This window comes from Aethalodelphis obliquidens, unplaced genomic scaffold (genome assembly GCF_003676395.1).
Source record: "Aethalodelphis obliquidens isolate GAN/ISIS:26980383/991018 unplaced genomic scaffold, ASM367639v1 scaffold8, whole genome shotgun sequence".
Classification (NCBI taxonomy): domain Eukaryota; kingdom Metazoa; phylum Chordata; class Mammalia; order Artiodactyla; family Delphinidae; genus Aethalodelphis; species Aethalodelphis obliquidens.
This window is the reverse complement of record NW_020837952.1, coordinates 44988245-45010418: the sequence shown is the minus strand read 5'-3', so window position 1 is coordinate 45010418 and position 22174 is coordinate 44988245. Positions and strand designations below refer to the sequence as shown.

General features: G+C 40.9%; 1 protein-coding gene across 1 annotated transcript in view; it reads right to left on the bottom strand.

Moving 5' to 3' along the window:
• MYBPC1 (myosin binding protein C1) overlaps window positions 1–22174 on the bottom strand; it is a 111829-nt gene that overhangs the window by 1538 nt on the left and 88117 nt on the right. The window contains exons 23-30 of the mRNA XM_027106010.1: window positions 21336–21389; window positions 20238–20405; window positions 16493–16581; window positions 12973–13168; window positions 10085–10224; window positions 6244–6403; window positions 5213–5349; window positions 3375–3561 (exon numbers count right to left, since the gene is read on the bottom strand). Of these exons, the coding sequence (XP_026961811.1) occupies window positions 3375–3561; window positions 5213–5349; window positions 6244–6403; window positions 10085–10224; window positions 12973–13168; window positions 16493–16581; window positions 20238–20405; window positions 21336–21389 (1131 nt within the window). The remainder of the gene's footprint in view (window positions 1–3374; window positions 3562–5212; window positions 5350–6243; window positions 6404–10084; window positions 10225–12972; window positions 13169–16492; window positions 16582–20237; window positions 20406–21335; window positions 21390–22174) is intronic.

The window sequence follows — 22174 nt, the reverse complement described above, 5'->3', positions numbered from 1 at the left end:
AGAGAGAGAGAGAGAGAGAGAGAGAGAGAGAGAGAGAGAGAGAGAGACATGTTGTAAGCATTAATAAAATGCTAAAACCAAAGTTGAGTACTTGGATGAAATTATGGTCACAATTATGATGAGGTGATTTCATTAATCCTTAGTCAGGTGAAAAGTACAGGAAAATAGAAGCGCATGGAATGAAGGGCTGGGATCCAGTCACTTCAAAAGGATCATTAATAGGTAAAACATTTATTAATATGCACAACCACTTTGCCTGAACAGGTGGCAAAGCCAATTCGACTGTAAAGTGAATAATTATGGTAACAGTTTCCAAACCATTAGCTAAAGAAACCCCCCTACAACATATATATATTGTGTTTTTCAGCAACAGAAAAACATGGACAATCAACAAAGCATTAGTATACATATATATATGTTGAAATTCTAAAAGGCAAAATTATCAAGTGGATATAGAAATTAGACTATTCTAGAATATTGTATTCTGAACTGACTATATATGACTGATCTAACTAAAGACAAGGCTTAAAAAAACAGGCTAGAAAGTGACTATATGTGCAATCTACAAAACTTTTAAAGAAAGAGTCCTAATTCTTTCCTCTTTCGAAAGTTGATGTTATCTCTAGAAATTCAGAGAGCAAACATTGTAAACTCAGGCATGGGTCTATGTCATCAGAGTTTACATCAGGTTGTTCACCTAGCCCCAGAGAACCTCTTAATTTGCTCTTCCAAATAGGGGATCAATCATACATATACTGTAGGACTCATTTATCGCTTAATACATTTAGTAATGGAGCCTAGAATATTCTTTCCTTTTAAATTCATGAATATATGAAATAATCTTGGTCCCACGAAATTATCCAAAATGTTCAACGGATAGATGGGTTACAGACATTCTACTAGAGAATTTTTCATTGGAAAATCTTAAATATGAAAGTTTCCAGATATTGGATTCAACCAGTCCAAATAGTTTTTTATCTGTGTCCTCTCCCCATCAAAAATGCCCAGAACAATTTTTCTACAACTTAGCAATGGAAAAATGTTCAATTTTCTGAACTTCAACGTGAATCTAACGAACCCACACTGGAAGCTATCTTAAAGGAAGAACATCTCTCTCTACACTTGAAAATATTAAAGAAATGCCAAATGATTCCCAAATTTTGGTAACCTTATATCTAAAATGAGGTCATCTTCAAATGTGGCTTTCTGGCTTTATTTATGGGAACCTGTGGTATGGTCCTTAGTTTTCTGACAACACTTATTCCTATATTACCTAATATCCTTGAATAATTTTGCCTTCCTTGTTCATGGCATAACCACTGTATGCCATGAGCTGCTAAGAAATACATTTAAAAGCAAATGAGAAAGACAAGCTTTACATGCAAAGTGCGATTTCATGTAAGAGGAATGGAATGGAAAGAAGAAATATCCAGTGGGATATGAACTTATAAAACCTGTTGCTGCCCCGCCAGGAAGATTGGTTGTCCAGGGGAATTTACTCCTTGATATATCACTGCAGAATTAGAATATTTGCACCAGTATTTATTTATTCTCGGTTGACAGTCTTACTTTTTTTTTTTTTTCACAGCTTAACTTGATTCAAGTCACCTATTATCAGATAACAATCTGATGATAAATAATGGTGGCTTTACTTTTAGGACCAAAAGCTTTTACTAATATATCACAGTTGATATCTTATTATGAATTTATATACTAGAATACATTATTTATGTTATTAAATTCAATTACTATACAATTACTAGAAAGAATACAGCATTTATATGCATAACATTATTCGCTTATGGAGGACCCCAAATTTTGAACCATTTTGAAACCATCATTTTATATCATTAGCAACATTCAGGTATTTTCAAAGCATGCAGAAGTGGTATTGGGTTTTTGATTTTTGCATTCTTGTTTTTTGGGTGTTGGAACATAAGTACCAACAATACCGTGGAACTAATAAGGAGTTTAGAAACCAGATGTGTTTGCAACTATGACCTTAATCTGCCTTTAAAGCTAATAAATAGGACTTCCCTGGCAGTGCAATGGTTAAGCCTTGATGCTTCCAGTGCAGGGGGCCCGGGTTCGCTCCCTGGTCGGGGAACTAGGACCCCACGTGCCACGTGGCACAGCCGAAAAAAAAAAAAAAGCTAATAAATAGCTAAAAGAACAACATTTAAACTTGTATCCACTATCTCAATAGTAAAGTTTGAAATTTTCTAAGAATATTATATGCTTTACATTTAAGAGGGAAAAAACTTAAAAATTTTCTTTCTTTCAATTGTGAATCTACTATCCTGTATTATCTGAGGATGGACAAAAATCATAACAGAGAGAATACTGGTTTTTTAAAGTTACAGAAGGAAAAAATTTTTTCGAGAAGTTTCTCTACTATATTTACACTAGATTTAGGACTAAAAAACTCTTTTGTTGTTGTTGTTATTGTTTACATAAATACCCTAGGCATTTACTACGTTTTTTCTAAAATAGATATTTATAAAGTTATATCTGACTTTTAGATTATAATTTCTTCATTATAGAGAGGTAGGAAAAGTAAAGACTTTGGTTATCACAAAATGGCAAAATAATGCAATAAGAATGAGAGAAAAGACATTAGGATCATGTCACTCCTTATCTCCTAACGGTGACTCTGACAGCTGTAAGAGTTTTCATCGTATCCCAGAAGGTATTGATTGTCAAGAAAAAAACTTCAGGATACAAATTATACTCAATTAATATGAAAATTGATTAAGAGGACAATTACACTGAGACTTTTCTACCACATAAATCTTCATGTGTTTTCTTGGTTTACATTACCTGCAACACTTCTGAAAACTAGTATAAATGAAATGCATACCTACAAATGGAAATTCTCTAGTGAGATTTTTAGAGGAACGGGTTATAATATGTGTATGCTGAATTCTACATGTGTAATATTAAATACTAAATTAGTAAATTTACATATACATAGAAAGTTTCACAAAGATTGTTAAATTCCTCAACTGCAGTTTCATTAGATGAGTTTTTACACAAGGCTTCTATTTATCTAAGATGGACTACATCACCAAAGTAATACCCCTTTGACTTGATTCATTGTTACCATGCTGTGCACATACCACAATTCATTGGAATTAATAGTGCTTTAGTTAACAAGAATTGCAAGAGATGAAAGTAAGTCAACTTACAAAATCAAGTAGCCATCACAAATAAGAGTGAGTTCAGAATGTAAAAATGTCTTCTCTCCCCAAATCTTCTCCCTCCTTCCTCCCCTCCCCCAGAAAATGTTGGCAAGTAATTGGGATTTGGCAGTAAGGACAATAATTAAATGATTTTCTTTCAGTTCAGTCTACACAAGATCTGGGATGTCATACCTTTCACCTCCAGTTTGCATTCGATCTCCATTGCCCCAAGGTCATTGACTGCTTTGCAGCTGTAGGTGCCTCCGTCATAGGGGCTGGGCTTTCGAATCTCCAGAGTACAGACCCCCTGGTTGCTGAACATCCTGTATCTTGGGTCATCCACGATAGCAACTTTGTTTTTCATCCAGGTAATTTTGGGCTGAAGATGGAAGCAAATTAGGGCAAAACATATCTGTACTTAGCCTGATAAGAGACCATCAAAGCCAGTGACAGAATTTTAAAGCATGGCTTAGAAAGAAAATACTACATCTAAGAAGAATCCACGTCAACTTGAGAACCGTTTCTCTCAGATTAAATTCTACTTAATGCTTGGCAAGAAAGCGAAGGGGCAGTTCTGAAGAAGCCAGCCAGATTTGTTCAGAGGACAGCCCTGGGGCAATCTTCCCCAAGATTCAGTTACATTTAAATTTGATCTACAGGTCCATGAGGTTAACTCATCCTGGAGAGTGTATATTGCTCAGTGTTTTTCAAAGAATCCCTGTAAGGCGTCATCACCAGCCAGTTTTCTCTACTTCCTTTCCCTGATATGCTTTTCTAATTCTTTATGGGCTGCTTATGCCTCCTCACCATTTAATCTCTCTTCTGACATCTGTTTTCATCACCTGGTGGCAATGGATGGATCTACTCCAAACGGATAATCCCAGATCAATCGCCCAGGAAGGCTACTCCATTCTGCTTGACTTCCGAACTACAGCTGGTACCACTGACTTGCCATTTCTTTTTCATATTGTCTTCTTCTCCCTTCTGTAAATGCACACCCTCCACACTCTACCTCTTATTGATTTTGTCTTGCTCAGACCCAAGAGACAGCACTTCTCAGTGTCCTTCACACCGTCCTCTTCCTCCTTCCGCCTTTCAAATGGGAGTATTTCCTGAGGCTCACACCTTGCTCCTTGACATTTTGCTTCACTACTCTCTTTCATTAGATATTCCTTTCTAGAGCCTTGGCTCCAAGGGGTGGGATGCAGCGTCCCCATGCTTGGGTCACCCAAACCAAGAGTCACAGCCCTCGCCTTTCTCCCAAGCTCTGGCGATGCTCTCCTCGCCTCCTGGTCGTTCCCGCTTGAATGTACCAACATCACCTCCAATTAAACATGAATTCAGCATCTTCCTCCCACCCTCAGGCTGTCTTCTCCCTTTGACTTCTCTATTTCTGCTCATGGTATATGCAGGAAAAATATCACTGTTTGCAATTTTTCCAAATTCTAGGGCACTTTCTCTCAGTGCCACCCAGGGATAGATAGCTCTATGGGCAACATTCATTCATTCATTCATTTGCTGTTCTTTTCAAATGCCAGCAACATGAAACCTGAAATCCTTTCTAAATCTCTTCAGTCAGATGCGATCTCTCCCTTCCTGGTACTCGGTACCCTTAACACTGTACATTCGAATTCTGCCTTGCACGATAGTACACTTATTTGCTTTACACTATTACAGAAAGCTTGATAAATCAATATCACCATCTAATTTTTCAGGTGACACAATATTACTTCCATCTCTTTATCTCTCCGTTCTTTTAAAAATAAGTGGTTTGGTTTTTCCTTAGAAAGTATCCTTTAGTTAGTAAAGAAATATAAATATTTTTTCTACATTTAAATAGTGTCCTTTATTATCCACCAATACCACCATCCTGTACCCCCCTCCGTATCCCAGAAAAAGACACAAATAGCAGTTGGAAGCTCAGTTTATATTACTACTTATAATTATGACAGAGTGAATATAAAAGAGGGGGTTTGGGATTAATTTTTAAATTTAATTAATGTGATTAAAAAAACCCCAAAACATGGTACCTTAGGATTTCCTCTCACACTGCAGTTCAGGGTGGCATTGTAACCAGCTATGGCGTAGGTGTTGACCAATGGCTGAGTAAACATGGGTGCCTCTGTGAAATTGAAGTCTTCATACACTGGATTTTTGTAGATTTTACCTTAAAAACAAGCATTAGAGATATACAAATTGGCCTGAGAATATATTATTCTTAGCATACTTGACTAACGTTGAAAACTTCCCTGAGCTTAGAAAAACATGTGTGAAGGCCACAGGGCATTCATTCAGAAGGATACCAATGTACAGCCCATCACACACAGGAAAGAAACCCAGAGGGGTCACCTGGAACTGAAATAAGTATTGGGAAGAATTCAGTGTCTGGGTGTTTTGCTCAACAATGTGCTTTAACGTGAAAGTAACGAGGAAGGGCAGGAAGGACACGGTTTATGAGGAAATGAAATGACAGGGGTAGAATCCAACTTCTCCTTTCATTGAAAAGTGGCTCTCATGTGTAGCATCCTTGAAGGTGTCCAAGAATAAAAGTAACCCAAGCTCTAAAAGTAAATGGTGACTTTTTCCTACCCCTGTGATCTTAGCCATTGAGAGACCCACTACCCAGATGTTGCCATGAATGAAAGCTTGTACGTTAAAAAATGCAATCGTAATATATTTTCCTTAAAATATTTTACTTGTAAGATTAACATTTTGGTTGGACGTTCTTACCATAATTTTATTTATTTATTTATTATTTTTTATTTCTTACGACAACAGAAATTTATTCTTTCACAGTTGTTGAGGCCAGAGATACAAAATCAAGGTGTTGGCAGGGCCACGCTGACCCTGGAGATTGTAGCAGGGAATCTGTTCCTTGCCTCTTCCAGCTTCTGGTGGCTGCCAGCATTCCCTGGCCTGTGGCTGCATCTCCTTACCATAATTTTAAATGTGTGTTTATGACATTCTTATCCCCTTTTACCACATCTCTTTTTCTTTCTGTCTTCTCTGTCTCATCACTGAAAATCAAGGTTCCCAGATGTCCAGCCCGCTTCCAACTCACCATCCTTGGCAATCAGGGCGCTCTCTTTTGTCATTGTTGCATCCTCACTGAGGCCGCACATGTTTTCAGCAAACACCCGGAAGTAATACTCATTTCCGATAACCAGTTCAGTAATGGTGGCACTGGTTCGGTGATAATGCTCAATGACAGTGAACCACTCCTGAAAGCAAAAATAAGAATTTGAGGAAAATCACTTAAAAATACACAGTTATTTCACCTGTTGATTCAAATAAATAACAGGGATGTTGCATTAGCTAAGAGGAAAAAAGAGCACTAATTTTTTATACTGAGGGTAACAGAAATGTATATTTAATTTGTTTAACGCTTTACAATTGATTTACACTTGACTACGTCATTTAATCTTCATTTACACATTAGATTCATTTGCCCTAGATGTGGATGGAAGAAATTTTCATATATTGAGGTATGAAGAAGTCATTCTGGCTTATATGTGGTTTAACTTAAACTTTATGCTAACTAGAACAGCCCGTTTTGGGACCTAATAAACATACATTGTACATCTGCTTTAACCATTTAAAGAAAAGCATGCACTGTCCAGAAGTGAAGAAGGTCTCTTTTGAAGATCCAGATAAATGCCTCCTTTCCTGGGACATCAATGCTTGTATTCCTTCCGTGATAAATCTCCCTTCCTCGGGCACCAAGGTCATAATGACTTGCTGTGTATGTGCTGAACTGTCTCTTTTGGAAACCTTGAAGGAATGTATCTCTGTCATATCTGAGGTTCTTTGTTCAAACAAGGTTAAAAACTGTGCTGAAAGCTATGCTTCTGTGGAGCAGTTCCTCAGAGCTGTCTGAGAGGCTGTCTGCCGGGCTATAGTCCTCTCCTCTATTCTTTTTTTTTTTTTTGGTACGTGGGCCTCTCACTGTTGTGGCCTCTCCCGTTGCGGAGCACAGGCTCCGGACGCACAGGCTCAGCGGGAACGGCTCACGGGCCCAGCCGCTCCGCGGCATGTGGGATCTTCCCGGACCGGGGCACGAACCCGCGTCCCCTGCATCGGCAGGCGGACTCTCAACCACTGCGCCACAAGGGAAGCCCTCCTCTATTCTTATAGTAAATTGGTTATTGATTATTTCCATGGACAATGTCAACTACTATCTTTATATTTTCTACATTACTGTGCAGTGTCTGTCATCTATCTGTCTACCTACCTACCTATTTATCTTTTGTATAACAAAGTATAATTATAGAATTTTCATGCCAACTTATCTATTCTGAGGGAGAGATGATGCTAAACCACAAAAATTAATATCACCCAATCAACTTGCCTAACATTATTACCATAGGTTCTTTCAATTCTTTGCTCAGATATTACTTCCTCTACTGTTTACCCTCTCACCACTCTACTTTGGTCATACTTTTTCACCTTAACCTGGCTATGTTTTCTTCACAGTACTTGTTACCTTAAATATATGACATACTTACTATTTTACTTGCTTATCTGCTACCTCCCCCACTGGAATGGATACACAGTGATGATAAAAATGGACTTTTCTTCTCACCCCTGTATTTCCAGTGCCTTCTCACAGCACCTGGTATACAGTAGGTAGCATGCACAAAATAAATGTTCATTGAATACAGGAATGAATGGATGAGCTAAAGCTATATTCTTCTTTTTTTTTTGACTTTTTCCTCACCATGTCAAGAAATATAGTGGTTTCAAAGTTTATCTTGCCACCAGTAGAAAACCACATTGTACTACATATGTTTAGTACCACTAATTGAGAAAATACATTTGCTGACAAAAAATTTCAGAAAGGAAAACGATTTTCCTTGCAACTTTTAGGGGCTGTGATCTTCTCTATATTTGGGATATTTTAAAGACACCAGACAATTGTAGTTATGCCCTCCTTTATTTCCAAAGCACTTTATGCAAACCTTTATTATACTGTTTTATCATTTGGCTTTATGTCTTTCTGCTTGCTTAAACTATGAGTGGTCCAAGAGCAGGAGCTGTCTTTTTTTTTTTTTTTTTTTTTTGCGGTACGCGGGCCTCTCACTGTTGTGGCCTCTCCCGTTGCGTAGCACAGGCTCCGGACGTGCAGGCTCAGTGGCCATGGCTCACGGGCCCAGCCGCTCCACAGCATGTGGGATCTTCCCGGACTGGGGCACGAACCCGTGTCCCCTGCATCGGCAGGCGGACTCTCAACCACTGCGCCACCAGGGAAGCCCGAGGAGCTGTCTTTTTGTTTTTGATCCACCAGCTAGAACACTGCTCAACAAATAGTTAATGAATGAATAAATGAATGTGTTGGCATACATCATGAGAACAATGTTTATGGAAGGTATAAAGGACTATAGGAATTTAAGTGAAAAAGAGCATCTGTAGCAACAGTGAGATAGTGGTGTGGTGACCTCCGGGGAAGTGCACTGGGCAGAGCGAGCATCTTCTGGTCTGTAGGCCTGCCCTTGCTGAAAGGCACCAGAAACACAAGGGGATGGGATTGGGGTTCCTCTCCTGTCAGCAGGCAGACCTCAGACACACGAAGCAGCAGGAAAGTCCTGGCTCAGCTGGACTTGACTAGATATCTGAGAAGACAACTGTTGGCAATGTGGTGGGCGTGGAAGAATGGGGGGCACCTGGAGGCAGTGTGGTACCCCTGGATTCACTGCCAGTATCTGGACCAAGGTCCAAAGAAGAGCCCTCATTGCTAAGGAAATCCAAGGTGGTCAATACTTCCCCTGCAAAGTCATCCATTGATCTAGCTCTCAAGCTGTCCAGGTTTGGCTGAAACATGTTTCTGTAAATGCCAAGTCTTATTTTGTCATGTAACACCCACCCAGGGGTGGGGGGAAAGACATGCTAGAAATAGTTTATGGAAAGGCAAGGCTTGAAATCCATTCCAGTTACTTAGACTGCTCTTTCCAACCCTCTCCCCTTCTATTAACCCAATGTAACCTTATACCCTAAGTTCTTACTGACATCTAGTAGTGTAAATGCCTGCAGACTTCCTATCAATATCATTTGGTACGATGTTTTACTCTTCCTATGAGAATGAATAGTGGCTCCAAGCCATCCTGTGTCCAAACATTCATTTATTCATTCATTGACTTACAGGTAGAGCAATGGTAGTTGTAGTGGATGGATTCTAATTCAGAAAGACCTAGACTTTAACATTTAAAATCTGGTGATCTAACATAGGTAATAATAATTCATACTCCAACTGAGTTGCTTCTTGAATACGCTAAATGCTTCTCCTCCTCAGGACCTTTGCATATGCTGTTACCTTTAGACTCTTTCTTTTCTAACTGGAATTTTTTTTTTTTTTAAAGACATCAGTCCATGCTACCAACATTCATTTTACAAGGAGGAAGAAGTTGCATGGGTGCAGATCTGAGTCAGAATCCACAGTGAGTAAATATCTGTTGAACGAATAACTTTATTGAATTCTACTGAGCATTCTGCCAGTTGCTTTATATTGTTTTGGCCTCACTGCGCGACATGCAGGATCTTAGTTCCCTGCCCAGGGATCGAACCCACACCCCCCGCAGTGGAAGCATGGAGTCTTAGCCAGTGGACCTCCAGGGCAGCCCCTGTTTTAGCCTCTTGATAAACAAGCGAGGTAAACATCAGTGTCCTTATTTTACAGATGAGGGAAATGGAGATCAAAGAGGTTAAGTGACTGTCCATGTGTACGTGGTTTTAAGTGGAAATGCAAGTCCAACTCTTCGCGGCTCCCAAGGCTTCACCCTTTCCACTGTGCCACATCACTTCTCCATGTCCCTCATGAGTTCCTCACCAGAGAGGACCTCATGCTTCCCCCTTTACTTCTGATGAAATGTTATTTTGCTGCTGCGGAACCAGAGAAAGCCAGACCTTACCATGCTCTTCTTGTCGGCCTTCTGGATCGTGTACCCTGTAATGGCAGTATTCCCATCATCCTTTGGTGGTGTCCACGATAGAGCAACATTCTCTCCCCAGACATCGTCGATCTTCACAACTTGGGGTGGACCCGGACGGTCTGTAGGATGAATTCATGGCATCACTGTGAGGTCACTTTCCCCCCAACCTAGACCTTGTTACAGGAGGATATTTTAAAATGTCCTTTCCTTCCTGTATTTCTACCCACGTTTCTTTTGCATTCTTCTTCTCCGGAGAAGTACAATGCACTCCTACTAATCTTATCTGGAAACCCTTGACTTTCATCTTCATGGAAAGAAAAGGATTTTGAAAGGAAAATGTAAATGAAACTTCAAATATCATTAACCATCCCTCCAGGGGCCGACTACTGGCAGTGAGTCACAGGCTACCCTGCCTAATGGGAAAGGTAAGCTGATGCTAGACTTGAAATCATAGAGCCTACCTGGGCTGTGTAGCTCCAGTTTTCGGTGAGAGGCCCGAAGCCCACTGTCTGTGAGAGAGGTCCTCTGCTGCACTCAAAAGGCACCTTTAATGGGAGTGAGGAAAACTTATTTCCTCTGCCATCGCTCCCTCCAAGATTCATTTGTATTTATCAGTGTTTCCATGTTATGGAAGTAGAATGCATTCATGAAGAAATAAAGTCTTTCTTCACTTTATTTTCTGCACTATGAATTTCTGTGACCTCTGACCTTCCAGTAAATTGCAGTAACATTCAGAAAGGCCCAAAGTCAAGTAAACGAAAACTTGGGGGGAGGGATAACTTAGAAGGTTGGGACTGAAATATAACACTAGTATATATAAAATAGATAACTCGTAAGAACCTACTGGGTACCACAGGGAACTCTACCCAATACTCTGTAATGACCTATATGGGAATAGAATCTAAAAAGGAGTGGATATATGTATATGTATTCACTCTGCTATACAGAAGAAACTAACACAACATTGTAAATCAACTATACTTCAAGAAAAATTAATTAATAAAAAAGAAAACTAAATCTTCATTGGGAGGCCACCTCAAAAAAAAATCACGCATAGAGGTTCAAGGAAGGACAATAATATTACGTATCTACATAGTACTTGTTAATTTTTTCACAGAAATTTCACATCTGTTATCCTTTGCAGTGCAAGCAGTACCCTTTCTGTCCTGAAATATTTTTCAGGTATTAAAATGCAACTATAATTATTTCTATTTGAAATGTCAGATTGAAAAGAATAAATATCAGAGTGCTTTCTCATGTTTTTCTCTCTTTTAAGCAACGTTTAACATGCAGTCTTCATGGGCTCCGGGGGTGGAGGGAAACCACAGTGATAATCCTCACTTCCTTTCTACAATTACCAACAATGAGTCTCTACAACCACAGTTTTCTATCTCCTGTTTTCACCAACTTGTCCTACAGACAGATGTCTTCTCCCAGTTCAACTTCCCACCTGCACCCCAGGTCTGCTTTGTCTTCAAAGTTCACGTTGGCTTTTCAAACACTTGCTCCCCAACAGTAAATGGCTAGATTTTTACAGTCATGGCAGAAACATGAACTTGGGACTAATAAAATAAGTGGGATACTAATTGTTACTATTTATTGAACACTTTGAGCGTGTGAGTGACGTGCCAGGTGCTCGTAACTACCTGGTAAAGTAACTACATGGCAAAGTAGGAAAAATGAAAAAGTCCTTTGTCGTGTTTCAGAGGGCAAGGCTCTTCCAGACCCAACCACAAGGGCTTCCATTAAAATAGAGCCAGCGCATAGCACAGGGTGATCAGCTCTGTGCTTTGTGTCCACCTAGAAGGGTGGGATAGGGAGGGTGGGAGGGAGATGCAAGAGGGAGGGGATATGGGGATATATGTATATGTATAGCTGATTCACTTTGTTATATAGCAGAAACTAATACAGCGTTGTAAAGCAATTATACTCCAATAAAGATGTTTAAAATAAATTAATTAATTAAATAAAATAAAATGGAGCCAGGCCAGACCCAAGGGCACACAGAACATCCTCAACACTCCTTTCAACTTAACAAAAATCAAGACAGTTTAGTCAGCACGAAAAGATTGCTTAGTTTAAAGGACAGGAGCTTTCACCTAAGGGAAGGCTTGCCACAGGAAGCTGCTCCTTTGGTTAGGGAGCCTCTAATTCTAGCACATGTGATAAACTGTAATCATAAAATTGACTGGAGACAAGGCTTCTCCTAACGCTGCTCTTAAATTTATTTCTTGACATTGCAAACACTATAGAACAGTTCAAGCGAGAAGGGTCTACTGTAAGAGATCCTCCCTTTATTGCCCTAACGGTGCAAACAAGTAAGAACTAACCTTGTTTGGAGAGGTAAGTATCTAAGCCCTGCGCGACCAACCACAATTCAGTCTTTAACTGTTTAACTCTGTTTAGGTGTACCTTTCCTAGATTTAATAAAAATTCTTCATTCTCCATTAACGTTACTATTAGCAAATTTTAAATGTAGTAAGAAACATGTTAAACTATATCTAGAATCTATAATGTTTCCTTAATGCAAGAATTCAACATGGGAAATAGTTTTATCATTGAAGAGTTGAGAAACAAAGTAAGAGAGAACTGGATCGTGAAACAGTACTGATAGTTTTCACTAGAAAGTAATATACATTAATTTTCTTTACTATATATGCCCTAAGTCTCCCATGGTTAGTCCTTTTAGTCAGTGAAAAATTATTCTAAAATGCTAACCGATCTTCCTAATTTATCTATTTTTTTAAATTCTAAAAAGAGGAATTTTCTGTAGAGCCAGCCTAACAGAAGAAATTCTGACTCTTGCCTTATTGACAAGGACAATTTGTCTCCATATAGAATGTTCTAGTTCCCTCCTCCAAACCTACCAACAACCTGGATATCAATGGATGCAGTTTCCACGTATTTTTCCACTTTGACCTGCAGATCATATTTCCCAGAATGGCTCCTCTCCGCTTTTCTGATAAATATGATTGTATCGGTCTCAGAGTTGCGAATGTTGATCTGATTCTTATCAATAGGTGCCCCATCTTTCTTCCAAGTTACTTCTGGTCTTGGTTTTCCCTTAAAAGAAAAAAAAAAAGACAGAAAAAGTAGAGGCGGGAGGGGATCAGATTGTCTCATTTCTTTTCAGCATTAAATAAATGGGCAGTGGCTTACCCCATCCTAGGCAAGTTTGGAAAATGGCCTGGTGGTGGGCAGTTATAGCAGTAATGTAATATTCACTACTGCCCATTGATTGCATTCTGCATGCGAGGTACTATGTTAGGTACGTGATATTTATAACTTCCCTTACTCTTCACATCAGGATAAGTATCATTATCTTCATTTTTTTTTTTTTTTTTTTTTTTTACTGGTACGCGGGCCTCTCACTGCTGTGGCCTCTCCCACCACGGAGCACAGCCTCCGGACGCACAGGCTCAGCAGCCATGGTTCACGGGCCCAGCCACTCCGCGGCATGTGGGATCCTCCCGGACCGGGGCACAAACCCGTGTCCCCTGCATCGGCAGGCGGACTCTCAACAACTGTGCCACCAGGGAAGCCCCCCCCCTTTTTTTTGATAATGGTATTAAATGACTTGTACAAGGCCTTGCAGCTAAGTGCTGGAAGTTGGTCTTCTAGCCTGGTCTCTTCAGCTCCAAAGCCTGCACATCACAGCCTAATGGTTCAGAACATGGGCCCTGGGACCCTAGAATCTGTATTTGGATCCTGACTCCACTACTTAATAGCTGTGTGACTTCGGGCAAGTTACTTAAACTCTCTGCCTCAGTTTCCCAAACTGTAAAGTGGAATGAGAGTACCTTTCTTCAGGGTGGTTATCACAACTGAAGTTCTTAGAAAGCTTCTGTGCACTGCAGAGGTGTTTCATTAATATCATCTACATGCTAATGATTACTATTGTTCCACTGTACTGTGTTGCTCATTTCAGACTTGTCTGTAATTCTCTCTCTGTTCTCTCTAGCAGCTGAAACTATTCTTTAAGAGCAGACTTTGAGTAATTATAATCTCATTCAAGGACATGAGTTTTTTTTTTTTTTTTTTTCCGGTACGCGGGCCTCTCACTGTTGCGGCCTCTCCCGTTGCGGAGCACAGGCTCCGGACGCGCAGGCTCAGCGGCCATGGCTCACGGGCCCAGCCGCTCCGCGGCATGTGGGATCTTCCCGGACCGGGGCACGAACCCGCGTCCCCTGCATCGGCAGGCAGACTCCCAACCACTGCGCCACCAGGGAAGCCCAAGGACATGAGTTTTAGTTTACGTTACAAAGAAACTTCCTAGGATTCCTGAGCACCCAGGCTCACCCCACAGACAGGAACCAAGCATTAATTCCGTTGGGAAACGCACAGCCTTCCCATGGGCTCCTAATGTGACTTGTTGATAGGTTCTGCTAAGGAATGTGAGAGACACACATCAAACCCCTCCCCACAGGGCTTGAAGAATGGTTGCAGGTGCTCAGATGTGCATATGGGAAGTAGAGAACAATACTGTTAAAGATGGGAAAAATAGTTCCAGGTCTCATTTCCTTAAGTGTACAATTTACTATTAACTACTGGGGGAAAAAATTGAGTTCTCTGATAACGTTTGGAGTGAAAAAAGCACTGGATTCAGTGTCTGGAGATATAGACTCTGTTCACGGCACTACCATTTATTTGCTGTGTGACTTTGGGCAAGTCACTTAGCTTCTCTGAATGTCAGTTTCTTCCCTTCTCAAGGAGGGTAAGGAAATCTGCCATTCCTGCCTCACAAGGTGTATCTGGGGCTCAAATGAGAAAAGGTTCGAGAACTTTAGAGGTTACATAAATATACAAACATGACATACTAGTCTCATCATCCCCTTCCTAGTAGCTGACCAGCCCCTGGGATGCCATACCTATGAGGTCCCTGTTCTCATGCTCTCTCCTCTCCCAGACCCAGGGACAGAGCTGAATACACTCTCCCATTCCCAACAAGATCTGGGAACTGGGATTAGCCCTAGCTGTTGCCATGACGTGGAAACTAGAGGGCTGATTCAGCCCCAATCCAGGGCTGGAGCTGGGTCCTGGGTGCCCGCCTTGTGCCAACTCCTGGTTTTTTTTTTTAGGCTGTGGGAGGACAGAAGTGGGAGGAACCTTGCCAAGCCATCGTCTTCCTCCTCTGCTGTGTTCACACTCACGTCCTCCTTGACTTCCGTTCTGATTTCAGGTGCTGTGTATGTAGAAGCTAACTGCCTCTCCTAAGGCTGGGCCCCAGGTGCAATGAGAATGGCCTGAACTGGCTGTCCCTTTAGGTTAGTTTTCATGGGAGCCTGTGTTTGAACCAGCTCTGCGTGTGTGTGTGTATCCAAATGTTTGCAGAGACCTAAATTCTAGTTCTAAGGCCATGCTGTCTGACGTAACAGCCATAAGCTCAATGTGGCCATTTAAACTAAAACTAATTAAAATTAAGGAAAATTAAAAATTCATTTCCCCAGTTGCCCTAGTTCCTAGCTGCACCTTTCAAGTCCTCAATAGACACATTTGGCTGCTGGCTACCATATTGGACATTGCATACACAGAACATTCCTATCATCACAGAAAGTTCTACTGAACAGCACTGTTTAGAGGCATAAAAGGAATCAAATGAGTAAGGAGGGAATGGTGCAGTGGGTGTTGTGTGTGTGTGTGTGTGTGTGTGTGTGTGTGTGTGAGAGAGAGAGAGAGAGAGGGAGAGAGAGAGAGGGGGAGAGAGAGAGAGAGAGAGAGAGAGAGAGAGAGAGAGAGAGAGAGAGAGAGAGAGAGAGAGAGAGAGAGAGAGAGAGAGAGAGAGAGAGAGAGAGAGAGAGAGGGAGAGAGAGAGAGAGACCAAAAGTGATTATCATATGCAAAGCCTGGTTAATCTTATAAACAACAGATTCTTTGGAGGGAGCAAAGATTTAACAATGCTCATTTATTTCAGTTAGGGGCATCAAAATTTCAAATTTCAGTTATCCCCCATTGGAATTTGGGTGATTTGAGTGTGGTTTGGGGAAATCATGGGAAGTAAGGACATGTTGTTTTCCTGAATTTTACACCAAGAACTTCACTTAAAAGGAAGATCAGTTTTACAGATGGATAGAACCAGAAAGATCTTTAAGCATTTCTTGTTTCGGTGTCTCCTTGGTGTTTCCTCTCTGGCCCCCTATGGTCCCTGAGCCTCAGACAAGACTAGGCCTCATTTATCTCATGCAGAAGGAAAATCCAGGACACTTTTATAGATTTCCGTACTTGTAAAGCAGGAGGTTGTTTAATCACTCTCCAGATCTCCTCCATCCTTTCCTGCCTTTCCTCTGAGGTAATTCTGAATCACGAATAACTTAAATGCTGAAGTCCCTCCCTCTACTCCTTAAACACCCCAGCATGGGAAGGAGAAAATGAGCAACCCTGAATTATTACCTGGAAAGGTATAACCAGATTGATGGCTTCTCCAACTCTGCGGATATAGGTTTGCTTTAGGTGCCTTGGGATGCGAATCTTTGGAGCCTCTGAACGAGAGTAGAAGAGCATAATTTTGCAGTCAGTATCACACACTGGGAGCAGCATTACATAAGCATACTTGTCATCATACTCACCAGGACTTCCCTACGCTCATGTCTCTGAAGTGAAATCTTAGTTGGGCTACTAACAGGTTATAGGTGGTAACTTTGGTTCCAAATGTTTCCTTCAGGGAGAGATGTTTTAACAGTCTGACTTAACAAGATTACTCCCTGACCTCCTTAATTTTACTACAACTTCCTATTTTTATTATAAGCCTAAAGCAACTTTATAGAAAAGCACTAAATTTTCTCTTAGGACCTTATATATTGTTTTCTTAGTTTTCTAACAGTGAGTATATTCTCCAGTGAACATTCCATAAAAGATCTACAGTCACCACATTAGCTGGTAGGGCTGCCCATTTTTTCTCACCAGAAAATAATAATAAAAAATGCTTTAGCACCTAGCACTTATTATTTATGTAATTATGTTAGAATTTGATGGTAACTTTCTCCCTTTATGACTAAGGTGAAGTATATAATAGGCAGCCCTAGCCCGCTGTATATTAATGTTCATTAACTAAACACCATGAAGATACTAGAACATGTGGTTGTAAACCCATCAGAAGCAGAGAATCAAGGCTCATGGCTCACAGGGATGAGGTGGGTCCTATCACTTGAGGGCTGTGTATGGAACAGATGCTGGGATAAATGCTTTTCACGAAGCGACCAATTTAAACCTCACAGCCACCTTATGACACAGGTACTGTTTTTACTTTATGATAAAGAAGCTAAAGCAACAGGGGTTTAAGTCACTTGCCCCAAGGTGACATAGCCAGGATTAGACCTGGAATCAGCTTCCACTGCCTATGTTCTGCTTAGACACATGGACTGCGGGGTCAAGAGAGATCTGGTAAGCTGTGACAAAGCGAGAGAGTGGCATGGACATATATACACTACCAAACGTAAAACAGATAGCTAGTGGGAAGCAGCCGCATAGCACAGGGAGATCAGTTCAGTGCTTTGTGACCGCCTGGAGGGGTGGGATAGGGAGGGTGGGAGGGAGGGAGACGCAAGAGGGAAGAGATATGGGAACATATGTATATGTATAACTGATTCACTTTGTTATAAAGCAGAAACTAACACACCATTGTAAAGCAATTATACTCCAATAAAGATGTAAAAAAAAAAAAAAGAGAGAGAGATCTGGGTTTGAGTTCCAGATCAGACAGTAGATCTGGTCTCAGCCTATTCCGTAAAACTGGGATGATAACAGCATCTAATTCACAGCATTGTAGTGAGGACTGAATAAGGTCATCCATATAAAGTGTTTAGCATAATGGCTGAGAATAGTAAATGCTCAATAAACTTTAGGGGAAGAAGATGAAGATGATGGTAGTGGTGGTGGTTACTGAATGCTGGAGCTGGAAGAGAACTTGAGAGATCCTCTAACTCCCTAACTTTACATAGGAGGAAAAGGAGACTCAGCGAGGTTCTGTAGCACATTACACCATCATCAGAATAAAAGCTAACATATACCAAGGGCTTATTATGTGGCCAGCATTCCGTTAAGCAAATAACATGGATTAATTTATTCAACTCTCACCACCTCTTGATGTAAGTACTATTATTGTATACGTTTTGCAGATGAAGAAATTAAGGCTCAGGAATATCAAGTCCCTTGCCTGGGACCACATGGTTAATAAATGAAGGAAACAGGACTCAGCTTTCATAGTCTGTCTCTAGAATCTAATAAGAAAGTGTGCATGCTTCATACTTTCTACCATCCATCCATCCACCCATCCACCCATCCACCCATCCATCCATCCATCCATCCATCCACCCACCCATCCATCCATCCATCCATCCATCCATCTGTCCCCTAACTTACTCCCAAAAGGTTTCAGGCAGTCACACCGTAAGTCTGTGGCTCAGCACGGTCCAGACCCAGATGTTCAGACCCCTTCCCGGTATTCTTTGCCCTGGAGCACCGATTCTCAAATTTTTTGGTCTCAGAATCCCATTACACTCTTAAAAATCATCAAAGGCCCCGCAAAGCTTTTGTTTATGTGGACTGTATCTATCATATTTACCATATTAGAAGTTAAAACCAATAAATTTTGAAATACTTATATATTTATTGCTTGAAAAATAATAACATAAATATCATTTAAATGAAAACAACCATATTTACATTAACAAAAATTTGTGATATGAGTGGCGTTATTTTATACTTTGGCAAATCTCTTTAATGTCTGACTTAAGAGAGGTTAGCTGGACTTTATTTGTTTCTGCCTCTAATCTGTTGCAATACGCTGTTTCGGTTGAAGTACATGAAGAAAATTTGTCTTCACACAGACAGGAAGAATACTTTAATAAACTTTTCAGACAATTGTGGGTATTCCTCTTTGATTCTACGCTAAAACACGAGCTGTAATTTCTTAAGGGTTAGCTGCAGTATGGAATCTGAAAAATTCTATGAACTTCTCATTTCTGTTACATTAAACCCCATTGGTCTGCCTTCCATTTTGAATGTATCTTAGCCATGCATGATTTTTTTTAACTTGCATTGGTCATTTGGAAAATATTGCTTCGATGAATCCTGCAGACTGTTCAAATGTTGAAATACTGCATTATTCAATGTCAAAAAATGACATTTGCTACTATCACCACCTACTTCATCAGAAAAGATTTTAAGTATTGGAGAGCTGCCAAGTCCATGATGGTGGACACCAGTTTTCCATAATTTCAATTTTTGCTTCAAAGATTAAAGCTTTTCATTGACAAGTTGACAATAAATACTATAAGTTGTTTTCCTTCAAGTAACAGGCTCACTCCATCCATTTTCTAGAAAATGTGTGCCAAATACCCAAGTCTGACTAGCCAGAGTTTGTCACTCTGTCATTCTTTCGAGGAAGAATGGAGTTTCATGGACAAGGTCGTGAGTTTAGGCTCTAATTCAGGTGCACAAATGCTTTACAAATGCTCTTCCTAGAGACAACTATCGTACTACCGCATTTAGCATAAGAGTTTCACATATACTTTGCATTTCATGGTCATACAGAGTATAGAAAAAAAGTGTCCTCAAGAACCAAGGTTTAAGAACATTAATGATTCCTGTGTATCATCAAGAACACTCCAAGGCAAAGCTGGCCCTTTAATTTGAACTGCGAGTGCATGGCGGTGAGGAAGAAAAGACCAGCCAGACAATCTGGTGGCGCAGATTGGATCTGTGCTAAGGCACCGGCAGTTTTACACACCATCACTTTTGTACCGTCAGTGCAGAGGCCAAGCATTGAAAAGGGAAAACAATGCGTTCATATTATTATGAAGATGGTTTTGACCTCGCAGACTCCCTTGAGCCATTTTGCTGCTGTATGGTGTGTTTGAAATGCTTCCCCCACCCGCCGCTGACCCCCACCCCTTGTGACTAGGCAGCCCAGCTGCCTATTGGCTCATGGAACCTGGTGTAGTTATCTGGTCCTCACACCAAGTTATAAACCGGGAGCTGACCTCCCACGCTGCCTATAAAGGGCAGTTTTGTTCATTTCTAACTCCCAGGAGATATTAATATCAAAGGAGTGACAACAAAATAGGAGGGTTTGAGAAAGAAAAAGGTTAAAAAAAATGTGAAATGGAGACAAAATTTTGAAAGCCTTGCCACCTACCTACGATTTCTTTCACAAGGATGGGCTGAGAGTAGTACTTGGGCTCGCTAGCACCGGCGGCGTTCACGGCTTTCACGCGCACAAAGATCCTTGCATCCGTTGGCAGACCTGTGATGGTGAACTTGGTCTTCTCGATCAGCTCTGTGTTTGCCACTATCCAGTTGTCAGCTAAAATCCATTAAGAATAAAAAAAAAAGAAAGAAAAGACAAGAAGGAAGAATGGTGGTTAGTGAAAGAAATCATCCTGTTAAACAGTCAACTCCAAATCAGTATTTTACTCAAAATTAAATCATTTGGAGAGAATGTGACTTTGGTCTGGACTCAGACTCTATGGCTGGGTATTTTTCATAGTTAAATGAAAAATGGCCTAGAATGGCTAATGGAAATAGCAGAAGAATGATAATCAGATTCTGCCATCTTTGAAAAACCTCTTATGCGGGATACTAGGGTACCCTGAACAATGGTAACTGTCCCAGGAATTCTGTAGTAGTTTATCCCAATTTGGTTTTACAAGGTACATGTTTATAATTGATGTAACCATGATGTTTAATCATCTATATATATTAAAGTTCAGAAAAAGGGGAAAATGCTATTCTTATGAATAAGAGACACCAACCTTTACAGTCATATGATCTCTCCATTTTATCCTGGCTGGTTTATTATTATAAGACATTAATATGGGCATGGGGAATCTGATCACGCTCCCAATGATGAAGAAAAGAAGCTTATATCCACGGCAAAAGGAACCACAACTCAGGAGCCAAGACCTCATAAGGAATTGGCACGATCTTTCACCACAATCAAAAGTTCTGATTTTTTAAATGCTTTTGGTGGCTTTGTCTACAACAGCAAGAAAATGTAAACCCAGAATCCAGGTTTTACAAATATTGCAGGTTCTCAAAGTTTGTATGCATTATTATGCCCACGGGGGGATAAAAAGAAGCTTGGATCCCACATTGTAAACTCACCGCCCGCTCTCCCCCCTCCATCTCTAAGGGCTTTTTTGTGTGTGGGTGTACTTCAGGCTGGGGCATGGAACATTCCCAGAAACTTTATCATACAGTAAGAAAGTTTGAGAGCTCTCAGAGAATACTTTACCTGGTAGATCAAATGCAGCCTCCCCATTTTCACCAGACTGTTTTGCTGATGTACCTTTGAGAATCCATCATTAATGTTAATTAAAGACACCCACTTTCACAACAGAAGAATATTATATCAGTAGTCAGCATTCTCTGTTAGTAAAGTGTGAAAAGTATGCAAAGATATTTGTCTTCAGAACAGTGACGGAAGAGACCAAACACATTAGAGGAGGGGGTAATTCCTCAGGAGGGGCACAGCCTGCTCTATTCAGACTGTGGGGGTTTTTTTGTCCTGAGGCACTTGCCACAGAGAAGAGGAGGAGAAAGGAGGCTGGGGCACCTCCAACTGTGGGAGCAAGAGGTAGAGAACAACAAAGAAAGACCCTGGAGGCAAAGGTGGAGCAGGTTCTGGACTCTACAGGGGAGCAGTGCACAGTGGAACAGTCTACCCTTGCTCCTGTCCCTGCTACTTCAGCCTGGGAGGGTCCTGTGGGGCCCCAGGGAACGCAGTTGTCCCACTATGGGGCTCACACATCAGAGTCTGGGAGTGAGGGCACTTGAGATACGGCCAGCCCCGTCTTACCAGGAAATGAAAAGGCCCTCCATGGAAGTGGAAACTGCCCCAGCAGCCCAGGAGGCAGCACCTGGTTGCCATGACAACAAGCTCTTCATCTGGCAAACTGAGCTGTCCTGGTTCCCGCAGTCTACACGGGTGGAGGGAATGCTGCTGACACAGAGTGCCTGTAGGTGCACCCCACTAGTTTGGGATGATGACCATCTAGGTTACCAGGAACAGAGCAGGGGGGTGGGGACTAGACTGGCCCCTCTTGGAACCTTCTCCTCTCCCTTATTTCAAGC